This window comes from Coregonus clupeaformis, chromosome 3, assembly GCF_020615455.1.
Source record: "Coregonus clupeaformis isolate EN_2021a chromosome 3, ASM2061545v1, whole genome shotgun sequence".
Taxonomy (NCBI): domain Eukaryota; kingdom Metazoa; phylum Chordata; class Actinopteri; order Salmoniformes; family Salmonidae; genus Coregonus; species Coregonus clupeaformis.
The window spans coordinates 31,235,429-31,252,536 of NC_059194.1; the positions used below are offsets into that span (position 1 = coordinate 31,235,429).

General features: G+C 44.2%; 2 protein-coding genes across 7 annotated transcripts in view; one reads left to right on the plus strand and one right to left on the minus strand.

The window, feature by feature from the left end:
• The window catches only part of LOC121544682 (mitogen-activated protein kinase 9-like), a 29,457-nt gene extending 26,867 nt beyond the window's left edge, over positions 1-2,590 (plus strand). For all 5 annotated transcript variants that reach the window (XM_045208179.1, XM_045208177.1, XM_045208182.1 and 2 more), the window contains one exon: positions 773-2,590. In XM_045208179.1, the coding sequence (XP_045064114.1) occupies positions 773-909 (137 nt within the window). In that variant the 3' untranslated portion in view covers positions 910-2,590. The remainder of the gene's footprint in view (positions 1-772) is intronic.
• Positions 2,583-6,217, minus strand: LOC121544689 (rho GTPase-activating protein 24). Of its 2 annotated transcripts, none has more exons than XM_041854758.2 (2): positions 4,823-6,213; positions 2,583-3,300 (listed from the first exon to the last, which is right to left on the minus strand). In XM_041854758.2, exons 1-2 carry the CDS (start codon positions 5,830-5,832, stop codon positions 3,063-3,065), a joined length of 1,248 nt encoding a protein of 415 aa, XP_041710692.1. In that variant the 5' UTR covers positions 5,833-6,213; the 3' UTR covers positions 2,583-3,062. The 2 variants fall into 2 exon arrangements, with proteins under 2 accessions (XP_041710692.1, XP_041710700.1); XM_041854766.2 differs by lacking the exon at positions 2,583-3,300 and adding an exon at positions 3,322-3,439 and having other exon boundaries at positions 4,823-6,217.
• Between the last annotated feature and the right edge of the window lie 10,891 nt (positions 6,218-17,108).

The window sequence follows — 17,108 nt, forward strand, 5'->3', positions numbered from 1 at the left end:
TGTGTCATTCTGATTGGTCAAGAGAGTCAAGCTTATTTAAAAAAAAAAAGTAATTGGCTAATGATATTATTTGAATAGTGATAATAATAAAAAATCCATCCCTACCTGGTATATACAGTAGACACCAACCGGTCGATCGCGAAGTCAGCGTGCATGCGCCCGGCCCGCCACAAGAAGTCGCTAGAGAACGATGGGACAAGGACATCCCTGCTGGCCTAACCTGGGCGACGCTGGGCCAATTGTGCACCGCCTCATGGGTCTCCCGGTCGTGGCCGGCTGCGCCACTCAGGAGGCCCCTACTGACGTCATGATTTGACCTAGTTTTTTCCCCCTGAGTTCCCAGTTGTCTTGAAAGCACCATGACCAGCAGATGCAGGTACATAAGTCCAGTAAAATAAAAAAAGCAAATTATTAGCAAATTATTTCAATTTATGCTCAGCTGTGCCTCACAAGTGCTACACCAACTGATCTATTTTATTACCAAAGCTTGAGTTTTGAAATATAATATGGTCTGAGAAGAACAATATTGGCAGGCATTTAGCCAATATGCTGTGATAATGTATTAGGCCTACTGTACAAATCTCATTCTTACAGTTTTTATTAGGTTAATGTTACTTTTTTTTTACGTCATGTTATTTTTATTTTTTTCTGACCGGTAGATCTCGGCTTGCGTTTTTACTGCGAAAGTGATCTTGACTCAGAATAGGTTGGTGACCACTATATTAGGCATACTCTATAGACCCTATATATTCTCTCTCTGTCTGTGTGATAGATGCAGTGAGGGGGTTGGCCTCCCAGTCGTCCTTTGCCAATGACATCTCGTCCATGTCGACAGAGCAAACCCTGGCCTCCGACACTGACAGCAGCAGTATCGACACACTCACTGGACCCCTGGACGAGAGCCAATGAGATCGCACCAGGAAGTGTATATGTTTATCTCTATTCTATCGTGCTTTCTTCTTTCTTCTTTTTTTCTCTTCTCTCTAACTTCCATGCATAGGTCTATTTTTCTAAAGAAAAATTGTGCTATCTTGGACAGGTATAGTTTAGCTGTAACCCCAGAGCAGTGTTTCACTTCTATCCTAAGTCCTATTTTTCTGACTGTGTGTAAGAGGCGCAAGTTACAATATCTATATTGGGTCAATAGCCTTTTTAATGAATATTTAAAGTATTCTGTAATATATTCTTCTATTTTGAATATCAGTCTTGGCAAGGGACTTGATATTTACTTTGCCTACGTTTTTTAATTGGTTTTGTTTTCAATTAAGGTTATAAAAATGTTGACCTAAAGGCAGGAGTATCATCAGATTTGAACAGCTGCTTTCTGCATGCTACAACGAAACGAACAAAGCTCTGATCACATTATCAAACCATAAAATTTTAATCTGATGATGAACCACTAATCAAATGTTTAGATAGTTTTTAGTTAGGTAGCAGTGTTGAGAACAAGCGAGAGTGGTGCTTGCATTGCATATAGTGTTTTTTAATTAGCTTGAGTGATGTGGATTGGAGCTGTTACTCCTCCTGACCTCCAGGGGTCGCTGTGGCTGCAGTGTTATGGTTTTATTTCCTTATAAATGTACTGTATGTAATAGTATCAAGCTAAAGCTCTGATAATCCATATAGATAGGCATATTTGTTTATGTTAGACATTCAATGTACCCACAGAAGCATCTTCATATAGTACAATCAACCCATTTGCCATAAGGTACATTTGCGAGTACAAAGAACGGTCCATGTGTTTGTATTTAGTTGTAGTTTTTTTGCTAAATGTTGCACACCACTGACAATATTTGACCCATACAAAACAAGGCCCTTGTCAAGCGTTTTATTGACGATCAAATGCATGGGGTCCTAGCCTCTTATTCTAAACCATTCCTTCAGTACTGGAAATCCTTTGGGGGAAGTCATGACATAAAAAGTACATTTGAAATTCAGCATCTAGAAACGTAGCAACTTAACAAGTTTTGTTTAACTTGCATGGTGGCACATACACTGTACTTTTTTTAGTCTTCTCATGGTTCCTTTAATGGGTTTTGCTTCTTCAAGACAAGGGCAACCACATCAGTAGATGAAGGCCTATATGGACTGAAGGACACTCACACAGTGGTAGAGCACAGCTGTTGGTTTGGAATGTGGACATGTCACATACCTAGTGTGATTCTGGATCTTGAAGTTCTGGAGCAGAACTCTGAGCACAGATATAACCTTAGAACTAAACAGACTTTTGGTCAAACTGACTGTTGAATGATGGATCTGCACAAACAGAGATAATGTAGTCAGATGAGGACTGTACCCCCAATAGGTTTTCCTTTCAAACCATGACAGCCTTATTCATTCATCATGCCTTAAACGAGTGTCTGGCTCACTCTTTACATCCTATTGGAGAAGGACTGAGCTGTGCAGCCTCGGCCCACGTGTGTGTTTAAAATATCCACTGTGTACAAACTGTACATTTCATGTTTTATCTTGTTCATTTCCTTTATTTTGTTTTCATAATGCACTGTGTCTGCAATGACATGCTGTTTCACAATACCACTTTGCCTTCATTTTGTCCTTCCCCATCAATTAAAGTGGACATCTCAAAGAATGTGTTGTTTATTTCCTGTTAATGCAGAGATACTGTACAGCGATACCAGTTCAGAACATTCTAGATGTGTGTGAGCGCCTCTTACGCTTCCCCACCGAACTGGCCAATCAGCTGTTCCAGATCCCGACCCAGCACTTGAAAATGCTAATTGAGAGGTGTGTTATAATCATAAAAGATAAGACAAACATGACGCAAGATAAAGGTGTATGAGCTCATGGTCTGAATCCATGGACAATACACTGTAGTTTATGAACATGCACATTTCTGAGAATTAACCTTTCCATTACCCATTAGAATTCCTGAAGATTTCAACACTTCATTCTCAAATGTTCCCTCTCCAGCTGGCCTTAAAGATTGAGTGTAAATAGTGTTAGTTTAAAGACAGAGTTGGGTCTTATCACTTCCAATCTCACCATACTTACTTCACTCCCTCCACAAATAATGTACACACCCCTCAGCAAAGGTCAGTCTCTCAGAAACTCCTGACGATTTTCTCTGTCTTCTTGGCCTCGTTGTTGAGCTCCCCGAAGGTGTCAAAGAACTGCTCCATCTCCCTCTGCAGGGCTGCGTTGCGAAGGTCTGCTGCAGCCCGGCCCCTCTCTGACTCCAAGATCTTAGCCTGGACCACAGAGTACCACCGCCTCTGCTGAGCCAGGTTAGCCCTCAGGTCAAACACCTCTCCCTGGAGAGCCTCGTTCCTCTCTTCCAGACTGTGAGAGAGGGGGGGACAGAGGAGAGAGAGGTTAGGAAGATAGAGTGGGGGAGGAGGAGGGACACAGTAACTGCTGAGCCAGGTTAGCCCTCCGGTCAAACACCTCTCCCTGGAGAGCCTCGTTCCTCTCTTCCAGACTGTGAGAGAGGGGGGGACAGAGGAGAGAGAGGTTAGGAAGATGGAGTGGGGGAGGAGGAGGGACACAGTAACTGCTGAGCCAGGTTAGCCCTCCGGTCAAACCAGTAACTACTGAGCCAGGTTAGCCCTCCGGTCAAACCAGTAACTGCTGAGCCAGGTTAGCCCTCCGGTCAAACCAGTAACTGCTGAGCCAGGTTAGCCCTCAGGTCAAACCAGTAACTGCTGAGCCAGGTTAGCCCTCGGGTCAAACCAGTAACTGCTGAGCCAGGTTAGCCCTCCGGTCAAACCAGTAACTGCTGAGCCAGGTTAGCCCTCAGGTTAAACCAGTAACTGCTGAGCCAGGTTAGCCCTCAGGTCAAACCAGTAACTGCTGAGCCAGGTTAGCCCTCAGGTTAAACCAGTAACTGCTGAGCCAGGTTAGCCCTCAGGTCAAACCAGTAACTGCTGAGCCAGGTTAGCCCTCAGGTCAAACCAGTAACTGCTGAGCCAGGTTAGCCCTCAGGTTAAACACCTCTCCTTGTAGCACCTCGTTCCTCTGTTCCAAACTGTTAGTGAGAATCTCAATTGCGTCCTCTCGCCTCTTTCTCAAAATGAGGAGGCGAGGACATGAGGAATCAGGGAGAATCTCAATTGCATTTCCTTAAGTGTTAGAAGGAGAGAGTGAGAAGGAGGAAAGCAAAAGGGTAAGGAAGAGAGAGAGGTCCTGAGCCAACACCTCGATCAAGTACCCTTTGGGGGCATCCATCGTAGGTTAGGGTTAAGGACGGTGAATTAGCCTATGTGACAGTCAGACATCATTGTTCCTGTTTGCTATATGCTCCTAATTTTAGTTGCATGGCCAGTCAGGATGCCTGGTGAGATTGAGACTGTCTATATCAGTAGTAGTGAGATATGTGTTAGTGTCTAGGTTAGCACAGACCCTTTAAATAGCTCTCTTTCCATCCACCACTACACAGCCTCTATAAGACAGTCATGGCAGCATTGTGTTTTTAAGCATAATATTACTTAACCTGAGGAAAACAACTTCATGAAGTGTGTAATTGTGTGGTTTTTGAATTCATACTGGTGTTGTTTTTTCATATGCCACTCATGACATTCATTCCTTGTGTTCGTACTAATGTCATGTCGAATCAATATAAAAGAAAAGGCAGTGTTTGTGGAATATTTCACGACTGATATCTGTCAGTAAACAGGATGTGCGTGGACATGGGGAGCAATGGGGGGGGGGGGGACATGGGAAACAGCAGAGTGGACACACGCATCTGGATAGAAAACCTTTGCAACTCCTTCTCCTTATCACTGAAAGTACACAGAGAAATCACGTCAGTCCAAAAGCAAGCCAAAATGTGTGTGCACAATGGATGATGATGTAAAGTTCTTACCTGTGTATGCGTTCCTCATACTCCTCTCTCTGCCTTGCTATCTGCTGCTGGAGGCTGGTGAGGAGGCTGCGGAGGGCGCTGGCTGAGGGGTCTGCCACGGGCAGGGGAGGGGGAACCCGGGCCCCAGGTACAGGGATAGAACCAGCCTGCTGGAGAGGCTCTTCTGGATGGGTGGCAGAAGCCTGTGGAGGTGGGACCAGGGGCTGGAGATGGGAGAAGTTATCTGGTCGATGGGGTTGTGGTTGGATCATTGGCTGGAGTTGGAACATGGGCTCTTCCTGGTCCTGGTTAAAGTCCAGTTCTGGTTCTGGGTCCTGGTCTTGGTACTGGTCTGGTCCATTGCTGGCGCTGCTCCCTGCTAGGAGGATTTCACAGGAAGACCAGGAGCTGCTCTCCCCACTGACCCCTCCGTCATCCATCAGCACCGAGACCGGCACCGGGATCCTCAGGAAGCGCTGGGGCGTGGGGAAGGTCACGGTGGTTTCCATGGCAGCGTCCTCAGCGGGGGTCACGGCGTGGAGGTTGTCGTAGACGGAGAGAGCGCTCTCGTGTGTGTCTCCGTCGCTGTGGCTCGGGCTGGGGCTCTGCTGCTGCCGAACGCTCTCCACCTCCCGCGCTCCCTTATTCCCTCCTCCTCCTCTCTCTCCTCCTCTCTCTGCTCTGTTTGTCCCCATGTCCCAACCCTGCCTTCCCAGGCCTACCCAGCTGCAGCGACTGTGAGCTGGCAGCACGCCAGTCCCTCTCCCCCCTCCTCTCCCGTCTCTCCCCCATCCCAGTGTGGGAACCACAGCTGCAGCTGGGGCCAGGCCAGGGGGGGAGGGGGGGTGAAGGATTCCGGTTACAGCAGGGTTGCAAAGTCCCCCCCTTTCCCTCTTTCTCTCCTTCTCCATCTCCCTAAACCCTCTATCCCTTCCTCTCCCGGCATGGGGTAGACAGTTGTCGTAAAGGGGGTCGGTGGAGCAGGAGCTGGCTGTGGTGGGGGATTCGGTGGGCAGGCAGGGCAGCTCCATGTCACAACCTCACCCAGGGGGGTCCGGCACGGTGAGGGGGGGTGCTGACGGTCCGAGGGGTGCAGTAGTGACACCCTGCTCTGCTGTCAGTTGAGTCAAGGAGAGGTCTGAAGTCTGGTTGTAAGTCTGTCTGGAGGTGTAAGGGAGGGTCCCTGCTGGCTGTCCCCTGGAAGGAGTGCCGTGTCCTTGGGAGGGAAGTGTGTGTAGGACCCCCTGCCTGGTTCTCCTCGGTGTCCTTGACGCGGCTGGTGGCCGGCAGGTAGCAGGAGTACTGTGGGCGTCTGAGGAAAGGACTGCAGCTCTCACTCAGCAGCTGTGTGGAATAGTGTAATGTGTGTGTGTGTGTGTGCATGTGCGTGTTTGTGTCTTTAAGCAGCCCTAACTTCAGCTGTTGCACCATCATAGCTCCTGAGGGAGTGACCAGAGTGTAACTCAGCCTGGCTCATTCCTGAAGACACACACATTCAGAACTAGCTACAACCACAAAAATAGATACTGTATGCGGGCACCTACACACACACACACACACACTGCAATAAACCCCCCGACACCAGAGAGGAATGAAAGTGGTTGCCAGGCAATGCTTCCTGATTGGAGCATACAGGGTTAGACACTCCCCTTTACCGGGGTACAATGGCACAAATGCTGGCACACTTCTGGTCTGACTTACATGTCAACGTGTCAACTGACACTCAGATCCCCTTTCCCCTTCCTCTCACTCACTCTCTATCTCAGTCGATCTGTTTCTACTTCCCTGTTTATCTCTCTCTATCCCCTCCCCCTTTCTCTCTCCCACACTCTATTGGTTTATGGCACCTGTCCATGCTAATGCTGTGGGATGCAGTGAACCAAGTGTCAGGCCAATTTAACAGTGTGAGGAGAGTGATGGTGGTTAGTCACCCCACAGTTTAGGCCAGACCATTCGGCTGATCTATGGAGGGTAATCAGAACCAGTGGACGGCTGCCAACCTACCGTACAGGAAACTAATCATACAGTCTGTCACAACTCCTAGACTATAGCTTTTACCCTGAGTACACAGAGAGGGAATTTAGACTGAGAGGTTGGCTTACTGTATAGTGATAAGAAGAAGAGGTGTATTTTACGAGAGAGAGAGAGAGAGAGAGAGAGAGAGAGAGAGAGAGAGAGAGAGACCGCTTCCCTATTATGAGTCACTTAAACATTGGCAAAGAGAAACATTTAATTACAACTGAAAGCTTTTAGTACACTTTGTATTAATGCACCTTACTCACTTCCGGCTAGAGAGCTGAGTTCTGGAGGTAAGCCATAGCCACCTACACACATATGCACACACACACACACACAGATGTTGCCATGGAACATTTGACCACCAGATGGGGCTATTAGCTATTTTATATGAAAAGTGTGTTTTCAATGGGTTGCGCACCTTGTCATCAGCAAAAATGTAACAGGCAGGAATTGCTTCCATCATCTTCCAAACCTAATCTGAATTCCAGTATCCTTTTGTTAGCACTGTACATGAAATGTAGGTACTCGTTTTGTTTATCTTTTTAAGGCATGGTTGATAGCTCTTTGTCCTTCGTAGGACAAGCAGGGTCATATCAGGACACATTCTCTCTTTAACCACCAGCTTCTCCCTTTGCCTCTGATTTAGGATTAAAATGCATTTAGACCATGTTTGAACTTCACAGTAAATGGTTTCCAGCATCACACTGAGATCACATCACAGCTATTGATCCAGTATTGATCAGTGATCCAGCGTTAGATCCTCCTCTGCTTCAGCTGCAGGGTGGGGTCAACCCAGTCTTTATCTGGGACACTGAGCCTAGATCACAGGAAACAGCCATATAATGGATCAATATTTCCCCTTAACTCACCTCAGCTCAACTCAGGTCAGCTGCAATGATCAGATCATTTGCAGTGCAGTGCAGTAGGGGGATGAATCATTGGGTTGACTAGAATGCTTTATAGGATTAGGACTTTGGAATAGATCTGCAAGGTTCTATCGATGTGGCCATGGGATAGACGGGGATCTACTTTGGAATCTCCTCAGTAACTTAGTCAGCTTGTGTTGCTCTTTGGACTTATCTGTCATATGTAAATCACCCTTTGCCCTTCAAGCCTGCACATCGAAGCATAGTCTTCAGTCACTTCAGTTACTGTAGAAAAACAGAGAGGATACATGCTGGTCTTTGTGGCTCAGCTGAGTCCAGCAAAGCACATAGCCCTATCCAAGGTTCTGAACTGGCCTGTCTCTTAGAGACCAGCGACTTCAGAAGGAGATGTGCAGCTAGAATGACAGAAATGTTCATCTTCACCCTTCTGATGTTACAGTTTGACCTTCCAGTGTCTTTTAAACTACATTTTTAAAGCTGACCTCTCTTCTTTATCCTCTTAATCAAAGGCCAGTGACTTTATGAAGATGGAAAGTTCAGCCCTGCAGAGGTTAACCTCTCTCCGAGGCCCTCAAGCACTTCCTCACCCCCTCCTCCTGCTCCTTACATCTATGCAGTTGTTTGTAGCCATGACGACTAAGGGGCCTCCATGGCAACTCGGATCCTCGTGTTTTAAATAATAAAGCGTCAGGGTGGTGGTGGGGGTGAGGGGAGAGCTCAGTGGTTAGTGCAGACTGTAGCTTGATGGAGTGTAATTGAGCAGGACCCTTGTTAGCATGGGAGCAGGCCCTGTTAACACAAGAGGCCTGCGAGGGAGAGGGGAGATGTGTACTGTAAGAGCTGTCTGGACATCTTTCTACTGAATAGCATATAGAGAAGAACCATACTGCAACTAGGAGAACCATATGAGGTGATGTACTGCAGCTGTAGCTCCTTCCACAGGATAGAGCGAGAGAGAAAGGCAGAAAGAGTGAGTGAGTGAGCGTGTGTGACTGAAGAGAGAAGGTGAGCAACGCAGTGAGAGAGACTTCCCCCAACCCTCCACCTCCTCTCCTGTTTCCTCTTTCGCCTGTTTACCCTGTTGTGCTGTTCTGTATTGTAGGGGCAGATTCCATTCCAATTCACCCCGTTCTGTTTACTCGTGTTATATTAAACCCTTCTGTCCATTGAAGATTCCTCTGAATACTTCTCATCCTAGAAATGAAAGCGCAACAGGGTTTTCAGGCTGCGTCCTTTGATGTCAGAAATGTGGCCTTCTATTTTTTTATTCACAAGGCTTTTAGACTTCTAGGTAAAGAGGCATATCACCAATATCAGTCAGCCATAGAGCGTCAACCTATAATACCATCTATATGAAGTGTTATTTGTTACTGTTATCTATATGCCTCTGTGCCAAACCATATCTGCTCTGTTTCTGTTGACTGTCATCCAAACCTTATCGAGTGTGTTTATTACCAAAAACAAAAATAGCATCCTTCATTCTCCACACAGGATTATCCCTCAGAACAAGACTCTCTGTCAGAACACTGGCATGAATACACACACATACCCCCCCCCCCCCACACACACACACACAAGGGATGTGATATATCCATTGTAGATTATATGAGTTATGCATCCCCATGTGTGGGTAGCTGTTTATTATCACGCCGTAATTAGATTAACAGCCAGATTCAACACTGCTTTTAGATACATCCGTAGGTGTCTCTCCAGTATGACATCAATAAACCATGTATTTCTGTGTCTCTTTGCATTTAGATTTGATGGGTATTTCATTATTTCCTCTTGAGATTATAGCATTCCTTTGTCCTAATGTAAAAAGGTATTTTTTTTATATATTTATTTTAGTTATGTTTTTTTTTCAAGTTATAAAACATGCATCTGACAGCATAGTGACAGATATGGCCATGTTACCATGGGAACATCTTCTTTTATAAAGAATATGATTGGAGATTGGGGAATAGAGAAATTCCGACATGGTGCTTTAAGCGAATGTAATCTGTATTCCTGACAGGTTTGACATCTTACTCAAATTACCACATCACTGAACATGACTGAACGAGAGGTTCATCTTATATAAGAAAGAGAGAGGAGAAAATGGAATTCCTATAGCTGGAATTCCCAGGGCCCGATAATTATTATTTTTATATAAAAAATGCATTTCATGTAATTCTACATCATTTACATGATAGAAGGCATTAGCTGAATCTCTTTTAATACCACACAAATGTCCGAAATGAGTGGCTACTCTGACACTGACAAACTGAGATCAATCTTCTCTTGAATTCAAACAAACAATAGCCCAGGCCAATGAAGCGACGCACAGATTGTACTATTTTAGGAGGCAATATATATACACAGTGCATTCGGAAAGTATTCAGACCACTTTACTTTTTCCACATTTTGTTATGTTACAGCCTTATTCTAAAATGGATTAAATTGTTTTGTTTTTCCTCATCAATCTACACAAAATACCCCATAATGACGAAGCAAAAACTGTTTTTTAGACATTTTTGCAAATGTATTAAAAATAATAAACTGAAATATCACATTTACATACAGAACCAGTCAAAAGTTTGGACACATCTGCTCATTCCATGGGTTTTCTTTATTTGTACTATTTTCTACATTGTAGAATAATAGTGAAGACATCAAAACTATGAAATAACACATGGAAACATGTAGTAACCAAAAAACTGTTAAACAAATCAAAATATATTTTATATTTGAAGAATCTCAAATATAAAATATATTTTGATTTGTTTAACACTTTTTTGGTTACTACATGTTTCCATATGTGTTATTATTTCATAGTTTTGATGTCTTCACTATTATTCTACAATATACAGTGGGGCAAAAAAGTATTTAGTCAGCCACCAATTGCGCAAGTTCTCCCACTTAAAAAGATGAGAGAGGCCTGTAATTTTCATCATAGGTACACGTCAACTATGACAGACAAATTGAGAAAAAAAAATCCAGAAAATCCCATTGTAGGATTTTTAATGAATTTATTTGCAAATTATGGTGGAAAATAAGTATTTGGTCACCTACAAACAAGCAAGATTTCTGGCTCTCACAGACCTGTAACTTCTTCTTTAAGAGGCTCCTCTGTCCTCCACTCGTTACCTGTATTAATGGCACCTGTTTGAACTTGTTATCAGTATAAAAGACACCTGTCCACAACCTCAAACAGTCACACTCCAAACTTCACAATGGCCAAGACCAAAGAGCTGTCAAAGGACACCAAAAAACAAAATTGTAGACCTGCACCAGGCTGGGAAGACTGAATCTGCAACAGGTAAGCAGCTTGGTTTGAAGAAATCAACTGTGGGAGCAATTATTAGGAAATGGAAGACATACAAGACCACTGATAATCTCCCTCGATCTGGGGCTCCATGCAAGATCTCACCCCGTGGGTCAAAATGATCACAAGAACGGTGAGCAAAAATCCCAGAACCACACGGGGGGGACCTAGTGAATGACCTGCTGAGAGCTGGGACCAAAGTAACAAAGCCAACCATCAGTAACACACTACGCCGCCAGGGACTCAAATCCTGCAGTGCGAGACGTGTCCCCCCTGCTTAAGCCAGTACATGTCCAGGCCCGTCTGAAGTGCATTTGGATGATCCAGAAGAGGATTGGGAGAATGTCATATGTTCAGATGAAACCAAAATATAACTTTTTGGTAAAAACTCAACTCGTCATGTTTGGAGGACAAAGAATGCTGAGTTGCATCCAAAGAACACCATACCTACTGTGAAGCATGGGGTTGGAAACATCATGCTTTGGGGCTGTTTTTTCTGCAAAGGGACCAGGACGACTGATCCGTGTAAAGGAAAGAATGAATGGGGCCATGTATCGTGAGATTTTGAGTGAAACCCTCCTTCCATCAGCAAGGGCATTGAAGATGAAACGTGGCTGGGTCTTTCAGCATGACAATGATCCCAAACACACCGCCCGGGCAACGAAGGAGTGGCTTCGTAGAAGCATTTCAAGGTCCTGGAGTGGCCTAGCCAGTCTCCAGATCTCAACCCCATAGAAAATATTTGGAGGGAGTTGAAAGTCTGTGTTGCCCAGCGACAGCCCCAAAACATCACTGCTCTAGAGGAGATCTGCATGGAGGAATGGGCCAAAATACCAGCAACAGTGTGTGAAAACCTTGTGAAGACTTACAGAAAACGTTTGACCTGTGTCATTGCCAACAAAGGGTATATAACAAAGTATTGAGAAACTTTTGTTATTGACCAAATACTTATTTTCCACCATCATATGCCAATAAATTCATTAAAAATCCTACAATGTGATTTTCTGGATTTTTTTTTCTATTTTTGTCTGTCATAGTTGACGTGTACCTATGATGAAAATTACAGGCCTCTCTCATCTTTTTAAGTGGGAGAACTTGCACAATTGGTGGCTGACTAAATACTTTTTTTCCCCACTGTATATATATTTATATTTGAGATTCTTCAAATAGCCACCCTTTGCCTTGATGACAGCTTTGCACACTCTTGGCATTCTCTCAACCAGCTTCACCTGGAATGCTTTTCCAACAGTCTTGAAGGAGTTCCCACACATGCTGAGCACTTGTTGGCTGCTTTTCCTTCACTCTGCGGTCCGACTCATCCCAAACACTCTCAATTGGGTTGAGGTCAGGGATTGTGGAGGCCAGGTCATCTGATGCAGCACTCCATCACTAACCTTCTTGGTAAAATAGCCCTTATACAGCTTGGAGGTGTGTTGGGTCATTGTCCTGTAGAAAAACAAATGATAGTCCCACTAAGCCCAAATCAGATGGGATGGCGTATCACTGCAGAATGCTGTGGTAGCCATGATGGTTAAGTGTGCCTTGAATTCTAAATAAATCACAGACAGTGTCACCAGCAAAGCACCCCCACACCATAACACCTCCTCTCCCATGCTTTACGGTGGGAAATACACATGCAGAGATCATCCGTTCACCCACATCGCATCTCACAAAGCCACTGCGGTTGGAACCAAAAATCTCAAATTTGGACTCCAGACCGAAGGACACATTTCCACCGTTCTAATGTCCATTGCTCGTGTTTCTTGGCCCAAGCAAGTCTCTTCTTCTTATTGGTGTCCTTTAGTAGTGGTTTCTTTGCAGCAATTCGACCATCAAGGCCTGATTCAAACAGTATCCTCTGAAAAGTTGATGTTGAGATGTGTCTGTTACTTGAACTCTGTGAAGCATTTATTTGTGCTGCATTTTCTGAGGCTGGTAACTCTAATGAACTTATCCTCTGCAGCAGAGGTAACTCTGGGTCTTCCATTCCTGTAGCGGTCCTCATGAGAGCCAGTTTCATCATAGCGCTTGATGGTTTTTGCGACTGCACATGAAGAAACTTTAAAAGTTCTTGAAATGTTCCGTATTGACTGACCTTCATGTCTTAAAGTAGTGATTGTTGTTTCTCTTTGCTTATTTGAGCTATTATTGCCATAATATGGACTTGGTCTTTTACCAAATAGGGCTATCTTCTGTATACCCCCCTACCTTGTCACGACACAACTGATTGGCTCAAACGCATTAACAAGGAAATACATTCCACAAATTAACTTTTAAGAAGACACACCTGTTAATTGAAATGCATTCCAGGTGACTATCTCATGAAGCTGGTTGAGAGAATGTCAAGAGTGTGCAAAGCTGTCATCAAGGCAAAGAATGGCTATTTGAAGAATCTCAAATATAAAATATATTTTGATTTGTTTAACACTTTTTGGGTTACTACATGATTCCATATGTGTTATTTCATAGTTTTGATGTCTTCACTATTATTCTACAATGTAAAAAATAGTAAAAAAAAAAAAAAAAACCTGGAATAAGTAGGTGTGTCCAAACTTTTGACTGGTAGTGTATGTATTCAGACACTTTACTCAGTACTTTGTTGAAGCTCCTTTGGCAGTGATTACAGCGTTGAGTCTTCTTGGGTATGACGCTACAAGCTCGGCACACGTGTATTTGGGGAGTTTCTCCCATTCTTCTCTGTAGATCCTCTCAAGCTCTTTCAGGTTGGATGGGGATTGTCGCTGCACAGCTATTTTCAGGTCTCTCCAGAGATTTTAGATCGGGGTCAAGTCCGGGCTCTGGCTGGGCCACTCAAGGACATTCAGAGACTTCTCCCGAAGCCACTCCTGCGTTGTCTTGGCTGTGTGCTTAGGGTCGTTGTCCTGTTGGAAGGTGAACCTTCACCCAAGTCTGAGGTCCTGAGCACTCTGGAGCAGGTTTTCATCAAGGGTCTCTCTGTACTTTGCTCTGTTCATCTTTCCCTCGATCCTGACTAGTCTCCCAGTCCCTGCCGCTGAAAAACATCTCCACAGCATGATGCTGCCACCACCATGCTTCACCGTAGGGATGGTGCCAGGTTTCCTCCAGATGTGACGCTTGGCATTCAGGCCAAATAGTTCAATCTTGGTTTCATCAGACCAGAGCATCTTGTTTCTCATGGTCTGAGAGTCCTTTAGGTGCCTTTTGGCAAACTCCAAGTGGGCTGTCATGTGCCTTTTGCTGAGGAGTGGCTTCCGTCTTGCCACTCTACCATAAAGGCCTGATTGGTAGAGTGCTATAGAGATGGTTGTCCTTCTGGAAAGTTCTCCCATCTCCACAGAGGAACTCTGGAGCTCTGTCAGACTGACCATCGGGTTCTTGGTAACCTCCCTGACCAAGGCCCTTCTCCCCCGATTGCTCGGTTTGGCTGGGTGGCCAGCTCTAGGAAGAGTCTTGGTGGTTCCAAACTTCTTCAATTTAAGAATGATGGAGGCCAATTGTTCTTGGGGACCTTCAATGCTGTAGACATGTTTTGATAACCTTCCCCAGATCTGTGCCTCAACACAATCCTGTCTCGGAGCTCTGCGGACAATTCCTTTGACCTCATGGCTTGGTGTTTGCTCTGACATGCACTGTCAAATGTCCAATCAATTGAATTTACCACAGGTGGACTCCAATCAAGTTGTAGAAACATCTCAAGGATGATCAATGGAAACAGGATGCACACCTGAGTTACATAGCAAAGGGTCTGAATACTTATGCAAAAAGGTATTTTTGTTTTTTATATTTAATACATTAGAAAAAAATTCTATAAACCTGTTTTCGCTTTTTCATTATGGTGCATTGTGTGTAGATTGATGAGGGGGGAAATGTATTGAATCCATTTTAAAATAAGGCTGTAACGTATACAAAACATTAAGGACACCTGCTCTTTCAAATGACATAGACTGACCAGGTGAATCCAGGTTAAAGCTATGATCCCTTGTTGATGTCGCTTGTTAAATCCACTTCAATCAGCTTAGATGAAGGGGAGGAGACAGGTGAAAGAAGGATTTTTAAGCCTTGAGACATGGAATGTGTATGTGTGCCATTCAGAGGGTGAATGGGCAAGACAAAATATTTAAGTGCCTTTGAATGGGGTATGGTAGTAGGTGCCAGGCGCACCAGTTTGTGTCAAGAACTGCAATGCTGCTGGGTTTTTCACGCTCAACAGTTTTCCGTGTGTATCAAGAATGGTCCACCACCCAAAGGACATCCAGCCAACTTGACACAATTGTGGGGAGCATTTGAGTCAACATGGGCCAGCATCCCTGTGGAATGCTTTCGACATCTTGTAGGGGGGATTCCGCTCAATATTAGGAAGGGGTTCCTAATGTTTGGTATGCTCAGTGTATATGGTGTATATAATATATGTATATATAAACTACAGCAGGCTACTAAATAACATTTCCAGTGGCACACTGACTCACCTAATGATGAAGCTGAAGCCATAGGCTACTACTCATGGTGATGGCCGATGCACGCGTCATGGCAATAGCCTATCTGAAGATAAGCTCCTTTGAAAAACAGTGCTGCTGTTTGCTAAAAATTGGGAGTTGCCAGGGTAAGAGGTTTCATAACCCTTCAATGGATTACATGTCTACGGCCACAATTCAGCGAGCTGTATATTTGGCATGCATGCTGGCCAAATTGCGGCCTTCCTAACTGTAGGCTACCGGTAACTGTCAAAATAAAGGAAACACTTGAGTAAACAAGGGATACAACGTATATGTTATGGTGTGGGGTGCATTTTCTTGGCATGGTTTAGGTCCACTTGTAGAATCTATGCCAAGGTGCATTGAAGCTGTTCTGGCAGCCCGTGGTGGCCCAAGCAAGTCTCTTTTAAAAACCTTTTACTGCAGTGGGCTAAACTTGGGTCACACAGTTTTTTGTTTTTATTGGTAGTCTTAAACAAATCTACTTTGAAACAAAAGTATACACCTCACACACATGGCTATGGGCGTACAAAAAAGAAGACACCTGTATCATTTCAGATATAGAGTTGAAATATATAAAATTTTGAGTTTGCATCCCATTTTTACACTTTATATACATCACAGAAGACTGAAATATAACAAAACTGTTTGACAGAGAAACACCAGATTTTCTGCTTTTTAAAATAATAATGTTTATTAATTATGAAATGATGAAAAAGATTAATAACGTTCCACCCATGAGGCCACTAGAGGGTGAGTTGGTCATTTGACTGCCGGTTCAGGAAAGGCTTACGACAATATGTTGGTGTTTCCTTTATTTTGGCAGTTACCTGTATACTTGTGATACAATTTAATCCACAGTTATATTTTTAGAAACTATTGATCTGTGGCTAAATTATGCTTTCTGGTGTATTTTGAACATTGAGAGCTGGCTCCTATGGTATAAAAAAAAAAAAAGTGTGAGTCAATTGTGTGAGTCTGGGCCAAGCACCTGACTCACACAATTGACCAGTCACATGTATTTACTCTGCAGTTTTTTATAAAAAAAATTACCCAAACAAGACAGGACCCCCAGTTACCCACATGTGCCCCCTACTTCCTCTGTTATTGGAGTGTCCAGCAGTCGGGATAATAAGTTCCCAATGAGACGAGAGAGAGAGAGAGAGAGAGAGAGAGAGGAGCCCTGGCCGTGCCCCACTCTCTGAGGGTGCCTCGGGGGGATTTGGGATCTGAAAAAAACACATTTCCAATTCATGGATGCGTACAATACACACTTGTGAAATAGAAAACATATAAACACCCATCAAATTATTATTAGATAGAGAATGTGGGAGGTGGAGATGCACAAGGGCCAAGCCAGCGAAGTAAAAAACCAAACGCTGCCGATTTGATGACTTATTTATTGTTACTCTGGAGCTCTCCTCTAAAGTTCTCTCTCTCTGTGAAACAGGCTGTGTCTGAAGTTGAGGTGCTGTCTACTGTTCTGCTCTGGTCTGGTCTAGTCTGCTCTGTTCTACGCTGCTCTGCTCTGTCCTAGTTTGCTCTGTTCTAGTCTGCTCTGTTCTGTTCTAGTCTGCTCTGTTCTGTTCTAGTGTGCTCTGTTCTAGTCTAGTCTGTTCTGTTCTTATATGCTCTGTTCTTGT

What these genes read in the sequence shown, in the direction of transcription:
- LOC121544689 (XM_041854758.2), bottom strand. Translation starts at nt 5,832, where the DNA reads ATGGAGCTGCCCTGCCTGCCCACCGAATCCCCCACCACAGCCAGCTCC. An exon ending in TATGAGGAACGCATACACAG is followed by an intron (nt 3,301 to 4,822) that starts GTAAGAACTTTA and finishes CCTCTCTCACAG; the next exon opens with TCTGGAAGAGAGGAACGAGG.